General features: G+C 41.5%; 1 protein-coding gene and 1 long non-coding RNA gene across 3 annotated transcripts; one reads left to right on the top strand and one right to left on the bottom strand.

The window, feature by feature from the left end:
- Window positions 1-12,596: 12,596 nt before the first annotated feature.
- Window positions 12,597-16,619, bottom strand: LOC138411265 (uncharacterized). Its single transcript, XR_011243914.1, has 2 exons — window positions 16,221-16,619; window positions 12,597-14,217 (listed from the first exon to the last, which is right to left on the bottom strand). It is a non-coding gene; the product is annotated as an uncharacterized lncRNA (long non-coding RNA).
- A 139-nt stretch (window positions 16,620-16,758) lies between these two features.
- Window positions 16,759-20,015, top strand: LOC138411263 (homeodomain-interacting protein kinase 2-like). Of its 2 annotated transcripts, XM_069530821.1 has the most exons (8): window positions 16,759-16,833; window positions 17,110-17,528; window positions 17,949-18,130; window positions 18,226-18,349; window positions 18,591-18,686; window positions 18,905-19,086; window positions 19,201-19,427; window positions 19,606-20,015. In XM_069530821.1, the coding sequence occupies exons 2-7, from the start codon at window positions 17,145-17,147 to the stop codon at window positions 19,397-19,399; spliced, it is 1,167 nt and encodes a 388-aa protein (XP_069386922.1). In that variant the 5' UTR covers window positions 16,759-16,833; window positions 17,110-17,144; the 3' UTR covers window positions 19,400-19,427; window positions 19,606-20,015. The 2 variants fall into 2 exon arrangements, with proteins under 2 accessions (XP_069386922.1, XP_069386921.1); XM_069530820.1 differs by lacking the exon at window positions 16,759-16,833 and having other exon boundaries at window positions 16,844-17,528.
- Window positions 20,016-20,434: the final 419 nt, after the last annotated feature.

The following is a 20,434-nucleotide window of genomic DNA, read 5'->3' as shown; positions in this document are numbered from 1 at the left end:
GAATGTTGGAGCTGCACAGCAAAGTAGCTCTACTGTACACACACGCAGTGATCCCATTCCTGCATCGCCTAAAATATCTCCAGTCACATCTCTGAGAGCTGGAGACATAATTTTCCAGGTGCGGGAAGAGAGTCCCGGCAAAACAGGGAATAATGAATAGAAAATGGAAAATAAACCACAATCATTTTAAACATTATTATCAGGTCCGTTGACTTTCTGTAACCCAGAGGAGCATGTAGACGAGCTTTGATCCAGACTGTGAAGGTATGTCTTACTGGATAAGCATCACACAGAGCGCTCTCATGTCTGTCTACAGTTTATACAGAGAGGACCACTGATGTTGTCACAGATGGTCCTCAGACCCACAAGAGGTGACTCAGTGTGTATTGGAAGGCATGTGTGGCTCATATTTTTGTCTATCTACCACTCATACAGTTTTCTACACCAGTGTCCTCAGGTGTGTGTGTTCTCATGTGTGTGAGCGTGGCAGCAGGCATACGTTTTTCTGAAACCTCCCCTAAAGAGGCTTTGTGCTAATTATTCATCCGTGCATTTCTTTGCGACAGATAAAACACTACTGGGTCTTCGTTTTCCACCACGCAGCACAAGCCTGAGATGTTAATCAGGAAACAAGACAGGGATCAACATGGTGTGTGACCTGGAGTGTTCTGCTGTGTTTACACTGAGTTTCTTATTACAGACCAGGGGAGGAGGTAGCGAAAAGTCTTCATCACATTAATAAAATCCTCGTCATATTCCTGCAGGAAATGGGGTGATGGGGAAAACAGATCCACAGAGGAGAGGAAAGAGGGGCAGAGCAAGTTGCATTAATAGAATCTGAGTTGAACTAAAAAATAGATTGGTTGTAATCTGGTGTTTGTTGGCAAAAATCAAAAGAAGAGACAGGTCCCCAGTATAGAACCTTGAGGAACTCCTTGACAAACTTTTGCATGCAGGAAAACTCATAGTTAACTGTTTATGTACTAACGTTACTATGATGTATTCTAAATCCTGATAGAAAATAAATATAGGTGAATAGTTGGTTGAAACATCTGGGTGTATAGGTTGACAAAGGGTTAATTACTGTAACCCTAAAAGCCTACAGTGTGTTGCCTGTTAATACAGATGAATTCATCAGCTCAAACCAGGTCGTTAATTAGGTGTGATTAAACATAAAACATAATTGAACAGTCAGACTATAGGGGCGATGACACAAGTCGATGGTTTAGATGAAGAGAATTTAAATCAGGGACTACAGTTCATTCTAAGGCTGCTGTACTTGAGAATGCATCTGTGCCAGAATGATTTTTTTTCTTCTGATGGTAAGAAAATATATTGAGACAGATGAGAGATTAATCACCCAGCCTGGTTTATTCTCAACTTGTCTATGTTCTCCCACTGGGCTCAAACAAATATATTTATAAACAGATACATCAAGTCTTCGCAAAGTCTCTCCAAGTCCGATCCTCCTTTTTTCTAACAGCCGACAAAACAGGAAAACACTGCTGCTGACCTCAAGATGCCTCGAGGAGGAGCTGAGTGAGTGTGTGGGCATGTAACCTCACAGCAGGCCCCGTCATTTCTCACTGTAATGTCACGCCCACAGCAAGGTGATGCAGTGCACACATACACATTCCAGGGTTCTCTCTCACACACACACACACACACACACACACACACACACACACACAGACACACAGTGACCAGTCAATAGGACCTGCCAACACCAGTCAACTTCAGCACACGTCCTGAGGCAGCTCCAGATGTGAAAGACAGAAATGCGTGTTGGTCAGAACATTACAGCTATTCAAACTAGAGCTACTGTACCTGCGGGGCAGGGTGGTGGTGGCCCATGTGGAGGTGGATGATGGATGCTGAACTACCTCACCTCTGTCTCAGGACTCACCAGTGTCAGGTGTGTCGGGGTGCTCCCTGTTTTCTATTGCATCCAGACCGATTCACAGTTAAGCCTCTGAATTTCAGATGCAGCATTTTGACTTGTCATTTCTAGCAGTTTTAGTTTTGCAGTGTTGTGTTCAAGTGCAACATTTAACTTTATATGTAAAGTAGCATTTTATTTGTAAGCTGGGCTCAAAAATAAATCCTCAAGGTCAGCTTTATATATCACATTTCACATTTAGTAATAAGAAGTAAATACAAAACAGATTTTATTTATATCGCACTTTTCAACCACTTTTCATGGCAGGGTTGCCATGGGGAAGATTTTCAGGTTAAGGTATGATTAATTAAACAACATTACATTTAACCAAGAAAGGAGAAAGTCAAATCTAAAGAATTTAATTACATGAGATCGCTCACATTGCACACTGCACATTATAACTGTTGTGGAACAGCTGCAAAGGCATTGTTGATTAAATGTTGAACATGCTGGTTTTAGTCAATATGAGTTAAAAGACATCAACCCAAATTGAATTAATTATAAAGACAGGAGGAGTTTGGATAGAAGGCATCTGCTCCTCTTTCTAACATGCTGCAGGGTGGAACTTCTACTCCTGTGGCTGCTGAGATGAAATTCAACTCAAAGTTCTGCAGTGACAGCTGCTCACCTTATTTGGCAGAGTCCTGTGAGATGTTTAATGCAGCTCGTGGGTCGTTGGATTGAAGAATATTGACGGGACATGAATCTCCCGGCTGCAGTTGCAGCGTAGATCAGCGCTGTGTCAGGATCCTTGTGATGGTTGGTTGAGATGCTGAGTTATGTGGAGAAGTGCTCCCCTGCAGGCAGCACTTTATGGGGTCACCTACTGTGCAGTAGTACTCGGCATACCTGGACGCACACTTACGCGCATGATGTGTCTAACCTGGAGGCTTTTGGGGCTCCGTCACTGATGCAAACCAGATGATTAACAGGCTAATTATCATGCTCTTTCTCCCCACTGACACACACACATGCACACACACACACACACACACACACACACACACACACACACACTCTCCATAATCCTTTATTTGACCTGCCTCCTCTCTCTCTCTGTTCGATTCACTTTCTCGTTCTTTTTCCTTTTTTTCACCCAGTCAGCTCTTCTACACATAATACACACTAACACATCATCATCAACAGTGGACGAACAACAAAGTGACAACCACCATTTCTAGTCATTATGACGAAAATAATCCATAATCTGGAACTTTTGTGCCCATCCTGTGGAGGTCACAGATCAAAATTCTATAGATTACCTCAGGGATTGATAGGGGGCACGGTGGTGAACTGTAGCCTCACAGCAAGAAGGTTCCAGATTCAAATCCTGGTTCGGAATGGGTCTCTCCGCGTGGAGATGCATGTTCTTCCCCTGTTTTTCAGGTTTTCTTAGGGTACTCTAGCGTCCTCCCACAGTCCAAAGACAGTTTGGGGTGAGGTTAATTGTAGACTCTGAATTGTCCATAGGTGGGAGTGTGTCTTGTGTCTATTTACCCTACAATATGCTAATGACCTGTCCAGGCTGTACCCAACCCTGGGATTGGTTCTGGCTCCCCCTGCGACCTCCAAGAGCAAAAGCAATATTGGAAAATGGAAAGACGGACTATTCAAGAGTCATCTAACACTCCCAAACACTGGGTCAGACACCGATTACACTTCAAATTTTTACTTTGGGTGTTTGACTTCTTAAATACAGAACTTGCAAGCTCTCCTTTCATTAGGTAAAGACAGTTTTACTCCTTATCTGAAGGATTTGTCTTTTTCCTGTCCAATGGAAGTCTTTGGTAGATCATGGCAGACAAGAGGAAATGTGCTGAACTAAGAAAGGACATTTCAGGAGTATTGAGGTTGTGGGTTTCATCTTCAGGCAACTTGTTGTACATTGAAGTCCAGCACGAAGAAGAACAGCCATGGGAATTAGAGTGAATGTTGGTGGAGGTCAAATGACTGTTTTGTATCTCCAAGGTCTTGGGTTCGATATCTGTGGTGCAGTAAACTTTGAATCCCAGTATTTAAAGGAAAGTGTCGGAAACTCAAATGTCTTTTTCCAAACATAACATTCAAATGACCTGAGACATGAGGGTCAGGTGACTGAATACCTCATGGTTGTTGTTTATGACATTGTATTTGCTGAGTCTCTGCACCAGCACTGCTGATGCAGACAACTGCATTCGCTCTGATCTGTTTCTCCACACTGCAGGTCCGCTCTGGGCTGAAGTCAAAATAAGTGTAAAAATGACAAGTAGAGGACTTCCAGGATGTTACTCCAAAGTCCAAAGTTGTTGAGGGGGGGGTTAGGGTGGTGAGGTTGTCCACTGTTGGATAGGTATGCAAGCTGTCACACACTCCTCCACACCACCCTTTTCTCCTAATCCTTACTTACATTCCTCAGTTTAGAAAATAGAGCAAATAATCTCATTTCAAATCAGAGTAGCCCGCTTTAAAATCTGTGGCAGCAGCGGATCATTAGATTCACATTTCTGGAGTAATGTGCAGAAACCCTGCTAACCATAAGCATGTTACAGGAATCACGACTGATGACTATTGGCAAGAGCAGCCACGGCTGGATGACAGTGCTTCACAGTGACATGGAAAAAAAACACCAGAGGGTTTTTTCTTTTTTCTTCCACACAACTGCTGTCAACTAAACTCAGAGACAGACGGAGAAAATGATGTGAAAAAGAGAGAAAAAGGGGAGAAAGTTTGAGACTGGGTCAAAGCTGTGTACCCTTGTCACATGGCATTAGTGTACCAGTTCCCCCGCTGTAGCCTTGTCGCAGCTAACAGCTCGTCTGACACAAAAACAATGCAAAGGCATGCACGACGCACACACTGCTTCTTCGACCTCGGGTGACGGAGAACACTTCAAAAAAAGAAAGTCAACACATCACAAACAAATGTGTCGCAGGTTTGTCGGTTCACTGTGTCAGAATCCTCCTCCACACTTTAGCTGGTTCACAGAACGATAATGAAACATATTTCCTTTGCTCCGCTGCAGCAAATCATCTGTGCACGTTAAACACATTCACAGACTTTCAGACTCTGCATGTGTATTGTTGTGCAATACAAAGTGCTGTGAGATTTTTGTGATTTGGACACGTGATACTTTCAGTGTTAATAAACTTTGAATAAACACTCAATCGGTGCAAACGCGCTGTTGATTGTTGCCCCCTGCTGTGGTGTGTGTTCTCTGATGGAGGTAATAGCTTCTCCCCAGTGCACGTCTGTGTGTCCCTCCGGACTGTTTGTGAATGAAAGTCATCCTGACAATCATCATTCTATTCACACACACACACACACACTCACACATACACACTCATTTAAAAGCAAGTGTATATTTTCAGCTCCAAATCACTCAATCCTGAGACAGATACACTCTGACAGATGACACATGTGTGTGTGTGTGTGTGTGTGTGTGTGTAATAGACCTGTGGCTACTTTGATTGTGCTAAGTGGTATTTTGTAAGTGTTAATTGACGCACAATGGTCCACATTACTGTAACATCTGACACAGTTCACCATCCGAACTGAAATGAGCCACATGTCCTCTTCATCATCCTTTTTTATTTTTTTTATTTTTCCTCACCATTATTTATTGTTTCAGTTTAGCCGATCGCAGAATAGCTCTGATATACTGTATTTCTCTGCTCAAATAAAATAGTCCTTTGAACATTGTTGCCTGTTAATCAAGACAACCACTGTCACTTAAATCTCTGTTTAAAGCTCTGACAAGAACTGAGTTGAATTACACAGCAGTTATTATAGCGCTGACAGAAAGTTGGCTCCTCCACATTAACCCCACACAGCCCTCATCTGTCTGTGAAGAAAGGTTTGTTTGACATTACAACATTGTTCGTGTTCGCAAAATTTTAATCGACTCAAGTGAATGTTTTCAATAAGTGTCATTCTGCACCTGAGGCATGAACCGAAAACCAACAAAAATTAAGACATGGTTCTTTTTAGAGTTCGACATTTTGTCCTTATTGGATCGTGACAACAGAGCTGTTTTCAGACAGAAAGTTGGGTCAGGAAATTTTCCTGAGTTTGCCTTTCACATATGAAGAAAGCAGCAGGAGATTTTCCGAATCAGACACGTTCTCAACAACAGGAGGTGGTGTCTGGGTAGAGCATGCAGGCGGCAGGACATAGTTAATTTATTACACCCTGGAAATGATGTGTTTGCAGCACATTGACACTGGCGTCCGTTCTTGTCACCAAAAGCTCTCAAATCTTGTCATGTTTCCAAGTAAACATCTTTCTTACTGTATTCATTTAATCCTGAGATACTTGTATTCTTTTTTTCAGTTTTGCATCTGCTGTGTGTTGGAAACATCATCCACTGGCCCACTCTCTCAAGGTGAATCTTCTGGAGAATCTCCAGTTTTGTTCACTTAGACACTCTGGGTGTTTTACTAGGGTGCTGGCAGGAAAAATCCCAGAAATTACCTGGAGCAACTGACTCAGACAGGAGAACGTTCAGTGCGTGTCTGAAAACAGTTTTTGAGACTGTGGATCCTAGGAAAATAAGAAACAGTCATTTGAGCATTATGCGTCACCAATTGGTTACGATACACTGACAAAACTATAGTAATTATTAGAGGAGGAAAGGAAGAAGGAAGGGAAGATTTCTGGGTGGATGATTAAAAAGAAAACATCAGACTTCAAGTAGGGAGGCAGATTTTTGTTTCCTTTTTCCAGCCAACAAAATATATTGTTTTTCCTTCAAGCGTTCCTGACTGTAACACATGTTTATTATCACATACATGATGACAAAGCCACCCTAACCTTAATCAAAGAGTCATTTTGACGGAAACCACAATGTTTTCCTGAGCTTAAAGTAATTGTATTAACCAAAAACATGATTTGTCAAAAACCTCACATTTTTTGTTTTAGACTAGACCCAACCAAACATTATCCAAAGATGATCGAATCAGCAAAGAGATTTATCCTTTAACAATGTTTGTAGAAGTCACATTATATCATCCTGCTGTAATATATATTTGTTCGCAGCGGCAGTTACAAACTGTACTTTTTGTAATTTAGATGAGTTACTGTCCTTTCCCTCACCTTGACTTCTGTTGTTGGAGCCTAACCACATGCAGGATGTCAGGATGCAAGCCTCAGTGTCTGGTACCAAAACCCACTGACATGTGTGAGACATGTAAATCAAACCAGATGACAAGTGTAGGCCTCAAATACAGGTGAGTTATTCCCACCATCACGCACTCTGCAACCACGATAACTCTGACAAATCATGCACACTGACAGGAGAACACACACACACACTCTCAACTGTGGACCAAAGCTTCCCTAAAATGCACATTAAAATGAAACTTAAAACATGATTAAACATGGTGCATTTAAGAAAGCAGAGTAGGGTTTCCTTCCCGGTGGACTGCAGCCAAACCAAACGTTGGCTGAGGCCGCATAACGTGTTGCACATCTCTTAGTAAAATCGACGCTGACATTTAGGGTTAATACCGCTTGTCACTGTGATTTCTGCAAATGCGGCTTCACTGCTGAGTGCTCCAGCAGCTGTTTGTGCACACGTGTATGCGCATGGGTGTGTTAGATTGTGCCCGCACCGTGGACTGAAGATGTCATTACAACTGAATCCAGGCATATTGTCCACACCTAGAGAAAGCCTTCCAGAGGTCGTGTGTGCACAGACATCCAGAATGTAAGAGAAAACACCCGCTACCCACCCAGTGACCCCTACACCACACCCCTTCACCCCCACCCATCCAGTCCCAGCCCCACAGGCCAGGTCTGAGGGTGTGAGAGCGAACAGATGAGTCACCGCAGGCACGAGGGAGGAGAATGGAGGGTGCCATGAGGAAGGTCTGGAGACCATTCAGGATTCAGCCCTCACACAAACACGCACTCACAAATACAAACACTGACCCGCAGCCACCGTGTGTTGCATGACAACAGGCCACCTGGCAAACACACACACCCTCGCCCAGGTCAGTGGTCAACTCGGTGACGGCAGACATCTGGGGTTTGGGCTGGCTGGATGACGACAGCCAGTGAGACACTTTATACAACTTCTGCCAGGACAAAGTGTGTGTGTGTGTGTGTATGAGAGAGATGATTGCATGGCTTCATTCATTATTAGACCAACTATAAGTGAAGCCAAAACATTGCATCCATAATTAACAGCATGAAGAATGTACGTTGTGAATCTCCTCTTCTCTCCTGGTGATTTGTCTGACTGCTCGCTGGCTGGGGGTGGCGGGAGTCTCCCGTCGCTCATGACTCACTGATGAGCCTGTTTTCAACGAGCTGTTCGCCAACAGTTGGAAAATAAGAGCAGGGGTATTCCAGAGTTACGGTTGCACCATGGAGTGATAATTGCGACTTGGCTCGCGCAGACACTTAATAAACAAATGAAACTTTATTTAGCTGAGGAAGTGATATCAGAATACTTGTTTGATGGCTCATAGAGTTTTCTATTTTGGAGGGTGTGTGTGTGTGTGTGTCTGTGTGTGTTTGTGTGTGTGTGTGTGTATCTGTGTGTGTGCGTGTCTTCTACACACTTGTTTCCTACATCCTAAAACCTTTTACGCAGCCACAGGGCTGACTCAATGGACAAATAAACTAACTCTGTCTCGAAGATATTATGTTCATATTGTTTGCCAGTTACAATTATATGGGAAATGTATTTGCAACCTGGATTATGTTTACTGGCAACTTGTTTGTTTTTTTTATCCAGTGAATGAGGTGCTACGTTTTTGCGGCTAACATTACGCAGGCAGGGTTGACGTGGATGGTCGGCTTTGGCTTTACCAGACATGGGGGTTTGCATCGTGACTCCTGAGTGTGGTTTAGGGAAGATGAACTTCAGTTAAGGTTATTAAAGGGATAGTAAGTCCTCCAGATTAAACAAATACAACAACAAAATACAATTTGTAATTCTGAAGAAGATTTGATGCCCACTACCAGCAGAACAAGATCATTCATCTGCGCGATCCAAAAACTATTACGAACTAAAATGGCCCAATCTCTTTAAAATTACTTGATCCTGATATCTGTTTGGATCTGTACCAAATTTCACACAATCATAAATATCAGTCCTCTAAACATGTCAGATTTTTTTCATAAAGTTACATGAATCATTTTCTGAGAAATCAAGGAAATCTTTCATCATCAATCCATCATACCCCTTGAATCCACCCCTGATCCAATCCCACATCCTTCCGCCAAATTCTGTGGTGATCCATGGAGATGTTTTCGAGCAATCTTGCCTAAAAACAAACAGGGACAAGGGTAATCACAGTTGAAAATATACATTCATTTCATGACACTAAAAAAGATCATTGTTGGATAACAATGGCCACTGGAGAGTTTTCCAATATGAACATGGATGTTGCTGCAAAAGTGGATCCTGTCAAGTTTCTTGTGAGGACAGTCTAGAATGTTTTGGTTTCAGTTAAGTGATGGTAAAGTAAACACATCGTCCCTTATGTCTGGAGACAATTTTGACTTTTTCCAAAAACATAAACATAACCATTAAAAAACATGCTTTAGTTCCTGCAAGCTGATATTATCTTATACGACTGCATATTGTGCATGGAAACAGATTGGGAGATACATCAAATTATATAAATTTAAAGAATGCAATCTGAGCAGCATTGCATTTTTTCTCGTTTGCAGATCAGTAGTATATCAACATAATTTATAGGAGCTCTGGCTGCATAAAGACATCGCCCCACACCCAACCCCACCCCTCATCACCATCAAAAACTCACAGACTATGTCTCCCTTTGATCGAGCTGACATTTTAACTGAGAGTGTGAACTGTGTGTGGCTGGAGACAGAGGGCTTGCCGTGGCGGGCGGCGGCGGTGTTGTTGTTATTTGGTTTGAGGTTGATGTTCACCTCGGTGATCTGCACTTGATTAACTAGATGCAGACCTGCAGCCACAGAAATACAGCACAATATCCCAGTGTCGAGCAGCTGTGGGCATGGAGCCACATACTGAGAATGCACTGTACGTACACACACATGCCTCAGTCTGCCAAAATAAGAGCAAGACACACACTGAAGCAGATGAAAATATGTACACACACACACAAAGAACACCCAACTCGTTCAGAGGCATCAGCCTGGAATGAGAAAATAGTGGCCGAACGCAAACACACACTTTTCTGATATAATTTAATTGCTCTTGCTCTTAAGGGTGTGTGACGTTATCAGAAAACAAACACGGCACCAAAGTTCATGGACTCATGTCACACATCACACACAAATACACAGACGCACACATCAGCCATGACACATGACATGGTGGGACTGAAATACAACAGACAAGGTATTCGTTAAATGTTCCTTTAAGGCTGCATTCCTTATTTAACAGAGTTTTATTGCACATATTGTCTCTGTTATGGCTTAGCTTTTGGCAGACGTTGTGGGTCCATGAATTTGTGTGTGTGTGTGTGTGAGTGTGTGTGTGTGTCAATCTGGTCATTGTAACACTCTAACAGCTGGCTCATTATGTGAGTTTATCCACACACATGTGAAAACCCCATCAGGCTCGACCACATCAATTCGTCTAAAGAATATTATCTAATTTCATTCAGTCCATTTCGAGGTTTCTCTTGTGTGTATGTTTAAGAGTGTGAGTGAGTGAGTGTGTGTTTCTGTTCCTGCTGGTTTCTTCTCTTTTTGACGCAGCCAATAAGTCAATGTGTGTCTGTTTCCACACAGAGTCAAGTCTAAAAATAAAGAAGGTTTTTCTAAGATTGGCAATAAGACAATGACAAAGGAAGGACAGTAAATGTCAGTGGTAAAAATAACAAGGCTAATCTTTTTCACAAAAGCACTGGAGCCTTTCAGCAAGAAGGTTCCCGGTTTTGAATCCCAGCTTGGCCGGGGTCTTTCTCTGTGGAGTTTGCATGTTCTCCCTGTGGTTTAGTGAGGTTTTGTCCAGCTACTCATGATTCCTCCCACAGTCCAAAGACGTGCATATTGGGATTACGAATGGTTGTTTGTCTCTGTATGTTGGTCCTGCAAATACGCTGGCAACCCGCCCAGGTTGGACCCAAACTCTCGCCCAATGTCAATTGGGATTACCTCCAGCTCCCCCTGCTACCTTCAAAGGATAAGCAGTATACATGATGGATGGATGGATTTTGCAAGTAGTAAAAATATCGTACTGTTTGCTTGACCTGTGTGTAACACCTGTAACCTGTGAAAGAGGTCATGTTTCCCAGATCCTGGGGTTAGTATCTTAAACATCAATCTTCTTTGAAATATCTTGGGGTTAATTTGCTCCGAAACTACTTCAGAATTATGTTTTGTCATCAGTGGAACTGTTCTCCATGATACTGTCACTTTTGTGGTTTGTACATTGTGTATATATATACACACACAATCCCCCCCCCCCCCCCGTTTCGTGTTCTCAGCAGGATATTGCAAAGCCTATTAAGGGGCCTGTAAACACACAGGACAAAGCAGAACTGAATAAAGTTACCCTGAGAAAATGAGCACCAATAAAAAAGCAAACCAGCCACAACTATTAGCCCGGGATAACATTGCTGTAACATGTTCCATGGAAATGCTGGCACCAAACCAGCTGGTGATAGCGACATGGCCAATTAGATTCATAATATCACTAACAGCAAGTTAACTTATGTCATCATGTCCACAGTAGTCAGCAATGAAAACATTTATGTAACAGTATCTACCCATCAAGTAATTTTGACATGAAGGAGAAGAAAAGCCAGTTCTGAGCCAGTCAGCAGCTCGGAGGAATCTCCATGTCAGAAAAGCCAGAAAAATATTGACTCAGGTCTTATCTCTGTCTTTGCCGGAGACCTTTTCAACCAAAGAACATGGCTTCTTTGATGGAGGAAGGCCTGGAAGGTCACTGTCACCTGAACATTCTGTTCTGCACTCTGCCACTACTTTGTACTATACTTTCCACTACTTTCTACTTTCCATTACCTCCATCTCAGTCTGTCATCGCTGAGCGCTGCAGAGAAGTGTGCAATGTAAAACAAATCATGTCAGTGGAACATCTCCCCATTTCTGTAACATGAAAAAGATGTTGTGAGTAGTCAACATGCTGACATAAGCACTTTGTAACGTTTGTAAAGTTTTCATCCAGGGTGGCCAAAAAATAACATCTCTCTGAGGATTGAATGGAAGAGCCACACATCTCTTTTTTTCAGTGTCAGTTCTAAATCTCTCTGTTTGGAATGAGCTATATTTTTTTCTGTGGTGATGCAGACCAACTATGGGACTCAATCTGCAGAACCCTGAGGCTGCGCCACTGGAGAATCAGTTGTCACTATTGTTGTGAATGCACTGATATCATCAGGGAGCTGGAAGTCAGAGTTGGGGGTGTTATGATCACGTCAATGTTTATTCCTCTTCATTGGAATGACCTTGGTTTTAGGGCCCCAGAAATTCTTTTTGAGACACATTTGACCAACTTTAAAAAAACAAACATTCACAACCTTTTCACGTCCATTGGTCCATCAAATAGGTTCCACAAATTAACTATCAGTAAAATTAAAAATGGGTTGATGCCGATAAGATGAACAGTTCTGGAGATATGTGAACCACATACAGACAGACAGAGATTTCAGGAATTATTCAATAGATTTATCTATTTTGACAGTTCGAACCAGACAAAAGTTGGTTTGGGTTCTTTTTTATAACTTTAATGATCATGAGCTTGGTTCTCAAAAATAATAACAATAAAAAAAACAATATGACAGAGGATGTGACAAAGTGTCGTACTGTGTTCTCCAAATGTAATAAAGGTTACGACTGCTTCATTAACAACAACATCTGAATGTTAACACTGTTGTTAATGGTGAGTCTCATTACGCGCTGCCTGCACTGTCCTCTCTGCTCACACTCATCCTCAGTGCTTCTTCATTTTGATGATAGAAATAGAAATAGCACATAAAGTAAGCTGGTGGAAATGCCACAGGCGACAGCTTATGACAAAGCTGAGACTACATGAAGCTATTAGCGAACTTGCCAAATAGTCATTAGCGAGCGGCAAAGTTTTCGCTAAGTACGACCAGACAGAAGTAATCTCGCTGTGGCCGTTAAACTGTTTCTTTTTCCCATAGCCTGTCAAAAGTGTTCCTGGAAAGTGAGAGAAAAGTAAAACCTGCATTGATTTCTGTAGTGTCTGGTCAAATAAAAATAAAACCGAGGGAGAAACAATTTGCCCACTGTAGTAGATGTAAGTGTGTGTGTGTGTGTGTGTGTGTTTGTGTGTGTGTGTGTGTGTGTGTGAAAAAGACTTATTGGTGCCACATGTATGAATATCGGCCGGCGGTTTTGTCACCAAGCGTGTGAAGCATCACATTGTGGCGACACATCTCTGTGACAGCTCCCAGCACAAACGCCGCAGCTGGACTTTGACAGTGATAACTACTGACAAGGAGAGGGAGAGGAGAAAGGCAGGAAAGGGTAGGACACTTGTAGATAGCCGCTGTAACGCTGACTTCATAGCTTCACGCGATGCTTTGAGCAGGACTCTCTGACAATGCAACTGCACAGAAGAAGGGGAAACTCCATGAATCTAAAAATCTGCTCGCTGCGTGGTTCAAAATCTGATTCAGAACACACACTGCCATTCAAAGGCAGTAAATATGGATTCATTTAACCTTTGCCCCAGTTTTATGTGCGTGTGCTCAATTTTAGGTTCTGTTTATGTGCATATGAGCAACTGTGACCTTTTTCTCTGATGTTGCAAACAGCCGAGCTTGTCTCCTGTGTCTCATCCGTGAAGTCCTGTAAAAATCCATTTACTGTCCTAATAAAGAGCTCCACGTTGTGCTCACCTTTAAGGGCAAATTCATTTAAAACATACACACAATTTGGTGACAGTAAGATTGAGCACGGTATCAGCCACATCACAGGCTCCAGAGAAGGTCTCTCTATCCAGGTTATGAAGCAGGAGAGACTCATTGTTCATCTTTACAGCTGTCAGTTAGCAGACAAGGCCCAATGCATGCGTCAGCCTTTTCTTTAATAGGCAACACAGCCTCTCTATACAGCCATTGATTTACGCCCTCCATCCTCGCTATAGCTCCACTCTCACCCAGAGGTTTGATCAGCACAAGTTAGATCAAATTTACCCCGGGTGTGCGTGTGTGTAATGAAAAATGAAGGCGAATAGAGATTAGGAACACAGAGGACCACTGTGTTGTGCGTTGCTGTGTGTGATCGCTCACCTACACCTCAGTGCATTCGTGGTTCTTTATCCGTTTGGCGTGCAGCAGTAAATTGAGCAGCTGTATTGTATCCTGTGAAGAAAAGAGGCCCATTTGTATAAATTTGGCTTGTGGAGGGGATTGGCTCTTGAATGCGCCCCTCGCGTAGCAGATTTGATTACACGGATATCTGTTGCCCTGCCTCAGCAGATAAAACAGGCCTCCATCAATAGAAGAAGTCAACATGCCCCCACAACACTTCAAACAAAACTTCATGTATTAGCACACAAGTCAGTGGTGAAAGAGCGTTAATGCAGAAAACCTGTTTATGTGTCTTGGATGTATCTGGGTTTATGTGCTTCTGTTGATTAGGTTTAAGTGTTTGAGAAAGACTTTTCTCTCAGCTCTTCAATTCAAGACTGTTTTGGTCTCTTGAGGATTTAAAGGTCACAGGAGAACATTCATTCTTTCTGTGTTGATGTATAACTCTAGTATTTATTCCTTTTTTAATCTTAGCTTATTTATTTAATTTGTTCTGCTGAGTTTTTGATGAAGTCTTATCTCTGACAAATCTTTTTAGTTGTTTATCGGTGATGTTTCTACAACCCTTTGTTCCCTCTACCAAAGACGTTATATTGTCGTCTGTGCTTGTTTATCTGTTTGTTAATAGGCTTTGGACACAATTTCTGGGTAGGGTATGCAGGGTTTCCTCTTGGTCTTGAATGTTCTACAAAAAACTCGATTAGATATAATGTACTAGGCTTCAAATTCATTTAGGTAGGTCTTATTTATGTTTACACTATTTCCAAGGTGCTTTAAAGTCCATTAGTTTGGTGTCATGTATAGTTCTCTCTCAACAGTACAGATATACAAAACAACAAATAAACGTGAAACTGACAACTGATTGGCTACAAACACCCTGGTATGAATTTATCTCAGTACAGTCGGCTTGGATGGATGGATGGATGGGTGGATGGAATAGTTTGACTTATAATGGAGTGAACAGTAGTCGAGTGGTTTAATTCCTAGTTTACACACTGGCCAGCTGTCAAATTTCTCCAGAGGTTTCTCTCCTGTGTTTTTCCTCTATGTTTTCTTAGTAAATGAAAATAGTAAAAACTTTACTTTCTCAGTCTCCCATCTTGTTTCTCATTTTCCTCTTAAAAATACTAACTACTGCTCAACCACTCGTCCCTGGATATCCCTTCATCGATCACTCTTTCCTTCAGGTCCAGTTGTTCCAGACCCAGTTTTCTATCTGTGGTTGAAATGTAATGCCTGTCAGGGGAGAATGCTCGTTGGCTGAACACTGGGCCCCTACACACACACACACACACACACACACACACGTACACACTAGCAGATATCTATTTAAGCCATACAATATAGTACACAAGCAGGATTAAGTACACACACAGGCTACACACCCCACCTGCAACCTCTTCAAAATAAACCTCCCACAGTTCTCCCATTCCTCTCCCAAACCACAAGGCCCCCAAGTCCCAAAAACCTCTTGTTCTTTAAGCTCCAACCATCGTCTTCTACTTCACTTTTTTGACGTGTAGTTTTTCTGGATGCTAATACAACCTGACATTCATCCATAAGCAGAAGATATATTGTACAGTGACTAATATGGAGGAAAATATCTCTAAATATGTAATGCTTACATTTTCACATCGGCAACTCAGTTGTCAGAAACATGTGGAAGATGAAACAGTATGTATAACATAGAACACTTATCTACATTTTCATATCAAAAATATAAATATTTAACTCATCATTTAACTCATCAGCTGAGGGCATCGTGGTTTTAAGGCAGATGATGTGTGTTTATGTGCATCTGTTCAAATGTTTTTATCTTCAAACAAGATAGAGAAGCTCTGTTGACACAGATGTGTTCAGGCTGCACACAGTTATATGGTGCATATATTATTAGTTTTTCGCTGTAAATATTCTTACCATTTCTTAATAAAATTATTAATGATCCTTTAATTATTATTTGTTTTGATACCACATTTTCTATCCATAAACAAGGAACCATTTGGTGCACTGTGACCTTTTTAAATTAAAACTGTACTTTGTGACCTGTGTCCTACCTGCACCCCCCCTTCCACGTCCCATTCTTCTTAATCGACTGCGATTGCAGCCATATTTCTTATTGGCCTAATTACCACAGAGGAAGGTCGGGTTGAATGCACAACTGCAATATTAAACTGCAGTACTCGGAGCTGTAACTAATTAAGTGCTAACTAAATGTGCAAACTGTGTAGGTGAGAAGTGCAGCTTTCACTGCATGAAGAGATAAAACACAGTCTGGATGCCAAAGGCTACGTTTATGTGGAGCCTCGTGTTATGTGTTTCTGTAACAGATCATGATCTTCTATTTCTTCTTTGTTTAGTTTATTGGTGGGTGGCAAAACTACATTACATTAACCATCGTCAGGGTGAATTACAGCCACCTACCATTTAAATCATGATGTTTAACTTAAATATTTATATAAAAACATGAAAACAAACATAGAAGATCACAGGCACGTGTTACATTTTATTACATAGCATATGTGCCTTTGATCTAATTGGACATGAAAGCTAAATGATAATGAGGGATTAGAGAATTCTACAATGTAACAGTGAGAGGTATATAAACACACGTAAAGCTTCATCATTTCAGTCACCTTAAACTATTGTGAGGTGCATCTTGTGAAAAATGTGTGTATGTTACAATTTGAGCTTGGTGGGAGTAAAAGGTTGAGAATAGACATCTTTATGTGTCATTAGCAGTTTTATCTTCATATATATATTACTTAGTATACAGTGTGGGCTCATTTTCAACTCTGTACAATAAATATGTACATATAGTCATAGGAGTAGTATTAGTGATAGAAGTAAACAATATGTCTGTAATGTATCTTTTATTGAAGCTGCAGTTTAAATGAATGAGTTTGATGAAGTGTCTAAATTCCTTCTTTTGTATTCTCCTGACAGTTGTGAGAAATCAACAGGAGAATTATTCTGTCACCATGCTTCAAAACAGGGTGTTAGAAATCTTAATAGGAGAACTGATCATCTCCCCCACAACAAATTACCGGGTAGAGAAGTACCTGGGCAGTGGCTCCTATGGACTCGTAGTCCGATGCAGGGATGTGAGCACCAATGAAACGGTGGCTTTAAAAATGATTAAAAGCACACACTTTGAGTATGTGGACGAAGAGGAGGCCATCCTTCAAACCATGAAGGAGCTCCACTCAGACAGGTTCAATATTGTCAGACTGAATGACTCCTTTGCCTACAAGGGACATTACTGCCTCGTGTTTGAGAACCTGGATATAGATCTGAAAAATTTTATGCAGATCAGCCTGGATCAACATCTTCAGCTGAAAGAGATCCGTCCCATTCTGCAGCAGGTTTTTTGAAGTTCTTACACTTACTGCTTTGTCGGGTGAAGGGTGAACTTTGAAATGTGTTTGTTTCAGTTTTTGTCAAAATCCCATTTGTAACTTACATCATTTAGTAACATCTAATTAGGGTGTTTGCACCATGTTAAGTTAAATAATGTCCTAAAAGACTAGAGATGGTGACTTGTGGTGGATGCATGGACTCCTTCAGTTCTTCCCATCATTACATTTAATGTGTACAATCACTAGTGCTGTGTATGTTGGTCTATCTCCAAACTTGTATTTTGTTTACCTGCTCCTGCAGTCAACTATACGAGTTTGGAATATCTGACTATGTTTCTGTTTTTGCTGTCATCAATGAACTTGTGTTTTTGTAGATAAAATGAACTCTGTAGCTCATGATTATTATTGTGTTTTTCATGATTTCAGCTGGCTACATCCTTGGAATTCCTAAAAAGTGCAGGGATCGTTCATGCAGATTTGAAGCCACAAAACATTATGCTGGTGGATCACGTCAGGCAGCCGCTGAAAGTAAAAGTTATTGATTTTGGCTTAGCCAGCAACAATCCTGAGGAGCACATAGGTGACATCCTCCAGTCCTTGTGGTACAGGTAAGTAACTGACAGCAAATCTGTATACCTGGGACAGCTGTGTTTGCTGTAATAAATTTAATTGAATATGTTTGTGTTTTTCTTCTTCTCCAAAGGTCTCCTGAGATTCTACAGAGAGCTCCTTTCAACGAGGCCATTGACGTATGGTCTTTAGGCTGCATTGCTGCCGAGCTGTTTATGGGCAGACCCCTGTTCCGTGCCTGTGATGAGGCTGATTTGGTCAGTATCACACGTACTGCACTGAAAACACTAATGCTCATTTCTGTTGTGATTTTATCTGTATTTCTAAATCCCCCACTTGATTAGATTAGTGAGTGAGTTTCCAGTAGAAGTTGACTGATTTCTGTTATTTTATTAATGAGACAAGACACTTTATCCATATTCCTCAGTAATAGAAGTGCACCTGATCAACAATGATGAGCTGCAAACTAACTCTCACAACATTGTGTTTTCTCCACAGATGAGGCAAATCTTTTTTGCAACTGGAAAGCCGCTGCATGAAGACTTCGATCTATACTGGTTCTGGCCAAAATACTGGATGGAAACTAGGTTTATGGTAAGAAATGTGTTTACCATCACTAAGCTGTGTTTATAGCTCACTAATTATGCTGTCTTTCCTTAAGTTTGTGTTTCTTTCCCCTCTGCCATCCACTCCCTTTGGAGAAAACTATTCATTTCAGTTAATAGTTTAAATTCTCGTTTGTGATTAACAGCCACAATGAACCGCACAACATATCTTTAACAAACAATGTTTTTTCTCTCATCTTGTTAAAGATGATTCCTCGGCTCTGGGGAGACGACGACCAAGTTGAAGTATGGGACCTGGAGTGCTTCGTCGACCTACTGAAAGAGATGCTGACGATGAATCAGTTTGAGAGAATTACCGCCAGACAAATTCTCCAGCATCCGTTCATCACGATGAGCCACTTTGAGGGTCCTTTCAAAAACAGCTCCTAGTAAGTGTGTGCTTAGATGGTCTGTGTACGCCTGTGCTGATAGACATAGGTAAAACATATATGAGATTTAAGGAGATTAAGGTGTTTGGCTCAGCAGTTTGATTTGTCTTCCAGTGTGAAATTGTGTAAGGATCTGATGGCCATCTGCCAGGATCAGAGTTCTGGAGAACACAGAGACCAGATGATCCTACGAACTCCCCTGAACAAGGACTCCTCCAGCAGCGCTACCGATGAGGGCAGCCATGCTGGGATGAGAGATGAGAAGAGTTCCCCTTCTCCTCTCCAGACCTCCACCATCACTTGCAAAAATTAATCAAAATTAATGCAGAGTGTGGCAACAGGTGGGTGTTTGAAATATCTCCCTGTCTTGATCATTTTTATATTAGAGAAGAATAGTTTAACATTTTGGTAAATATTCTTGTTTTTCAAGAGTTCAATGGGAAGAATGATGCAGCCAAGTGCATTTCACAATGTGCATTTAAAAAAATGTTTTTTCAAATTTTCTTATCCACATTACAGACCAGATGAGTCTCAAGCCAAGATAAGAAGAAGGGAACAACTGGCAGCCATTCGAAAAGGCACAAGTGGTGAAACAGGCCCAATAAAATCCCAAAGGAAGAAAAAGAGGGATGATCCCACAGCCAATGTCAACCCCTCAAAAAAGAGGAGAAACATGAGCCTCACAAAAAATCTGACGAACCGTGTCAGAGGTAACGACAAATCAGAAGCTTAAGAAACCTGCCCAGGGAAGAGGAGGGCGGCCAGGAAACCATTTTAACAGGTGACACACTAAAGACTGGAGTGAGAAGACAGAACTTTCATGACCTCAATTTGTATTTTATCTGCTTTTAATTAATGTATGTATTTTTGAAATGTGCCCTGACTTTTTCCAGACAGTTTGCTTGTGAATTAAAAACATATGAAGGAAATCATTTCTCTGAGGATTGTGATTAAACTTAGAACCTGTTGTAGTTATAAAGGGAGCATGAAGCTCTTTAGAGGCCAGCAGAAACATTTACCTTCGTGTTTGGTTCCTTTTTATCTCCACTATGGTGAAAACATGCTAATGTGGGGAATATATGAGCATTAGCTGCGTTTCTTGCTGCGTTGAGCTATCGACCACCGTACAGTACTATATAATCAACTTGGACAGCTTCTCCAACGTATCCATCGACTGTTTCAAGTATATCTATTGTTAAATCTGGGAGGGGCAGTGTCAGCCCAAGACAGATTGAGATTGATGCTGCCCACTTCTTGTTCCGGGCCCGTCTGCAAAAATATGTGTGTGTGTGTGTGTTTGTGTGTGATAACCTTGGCTCCATAGTTCCATTATTTACACTTGTTGATT

The sequence above is a fragment of the Paralichthys olivaceus genome, chromosome 8 (assembly GCF_024713975.1).
Source record: "Paralichthys olivaceus isolate ysfri-2021 chromosome 8, ASM2471397v2, whole genome shotgun sequence".
Lineage (NCBI taxonomy): Eukaryota > Metazoa > Chordata > Actinopteri > Pleuronectiformes > Paralichthyidae > Paralichthys > Paralichthys olivaceus.
This window is presented reverse-complemented; position numbering and strand designations above follow the sequence as displayed.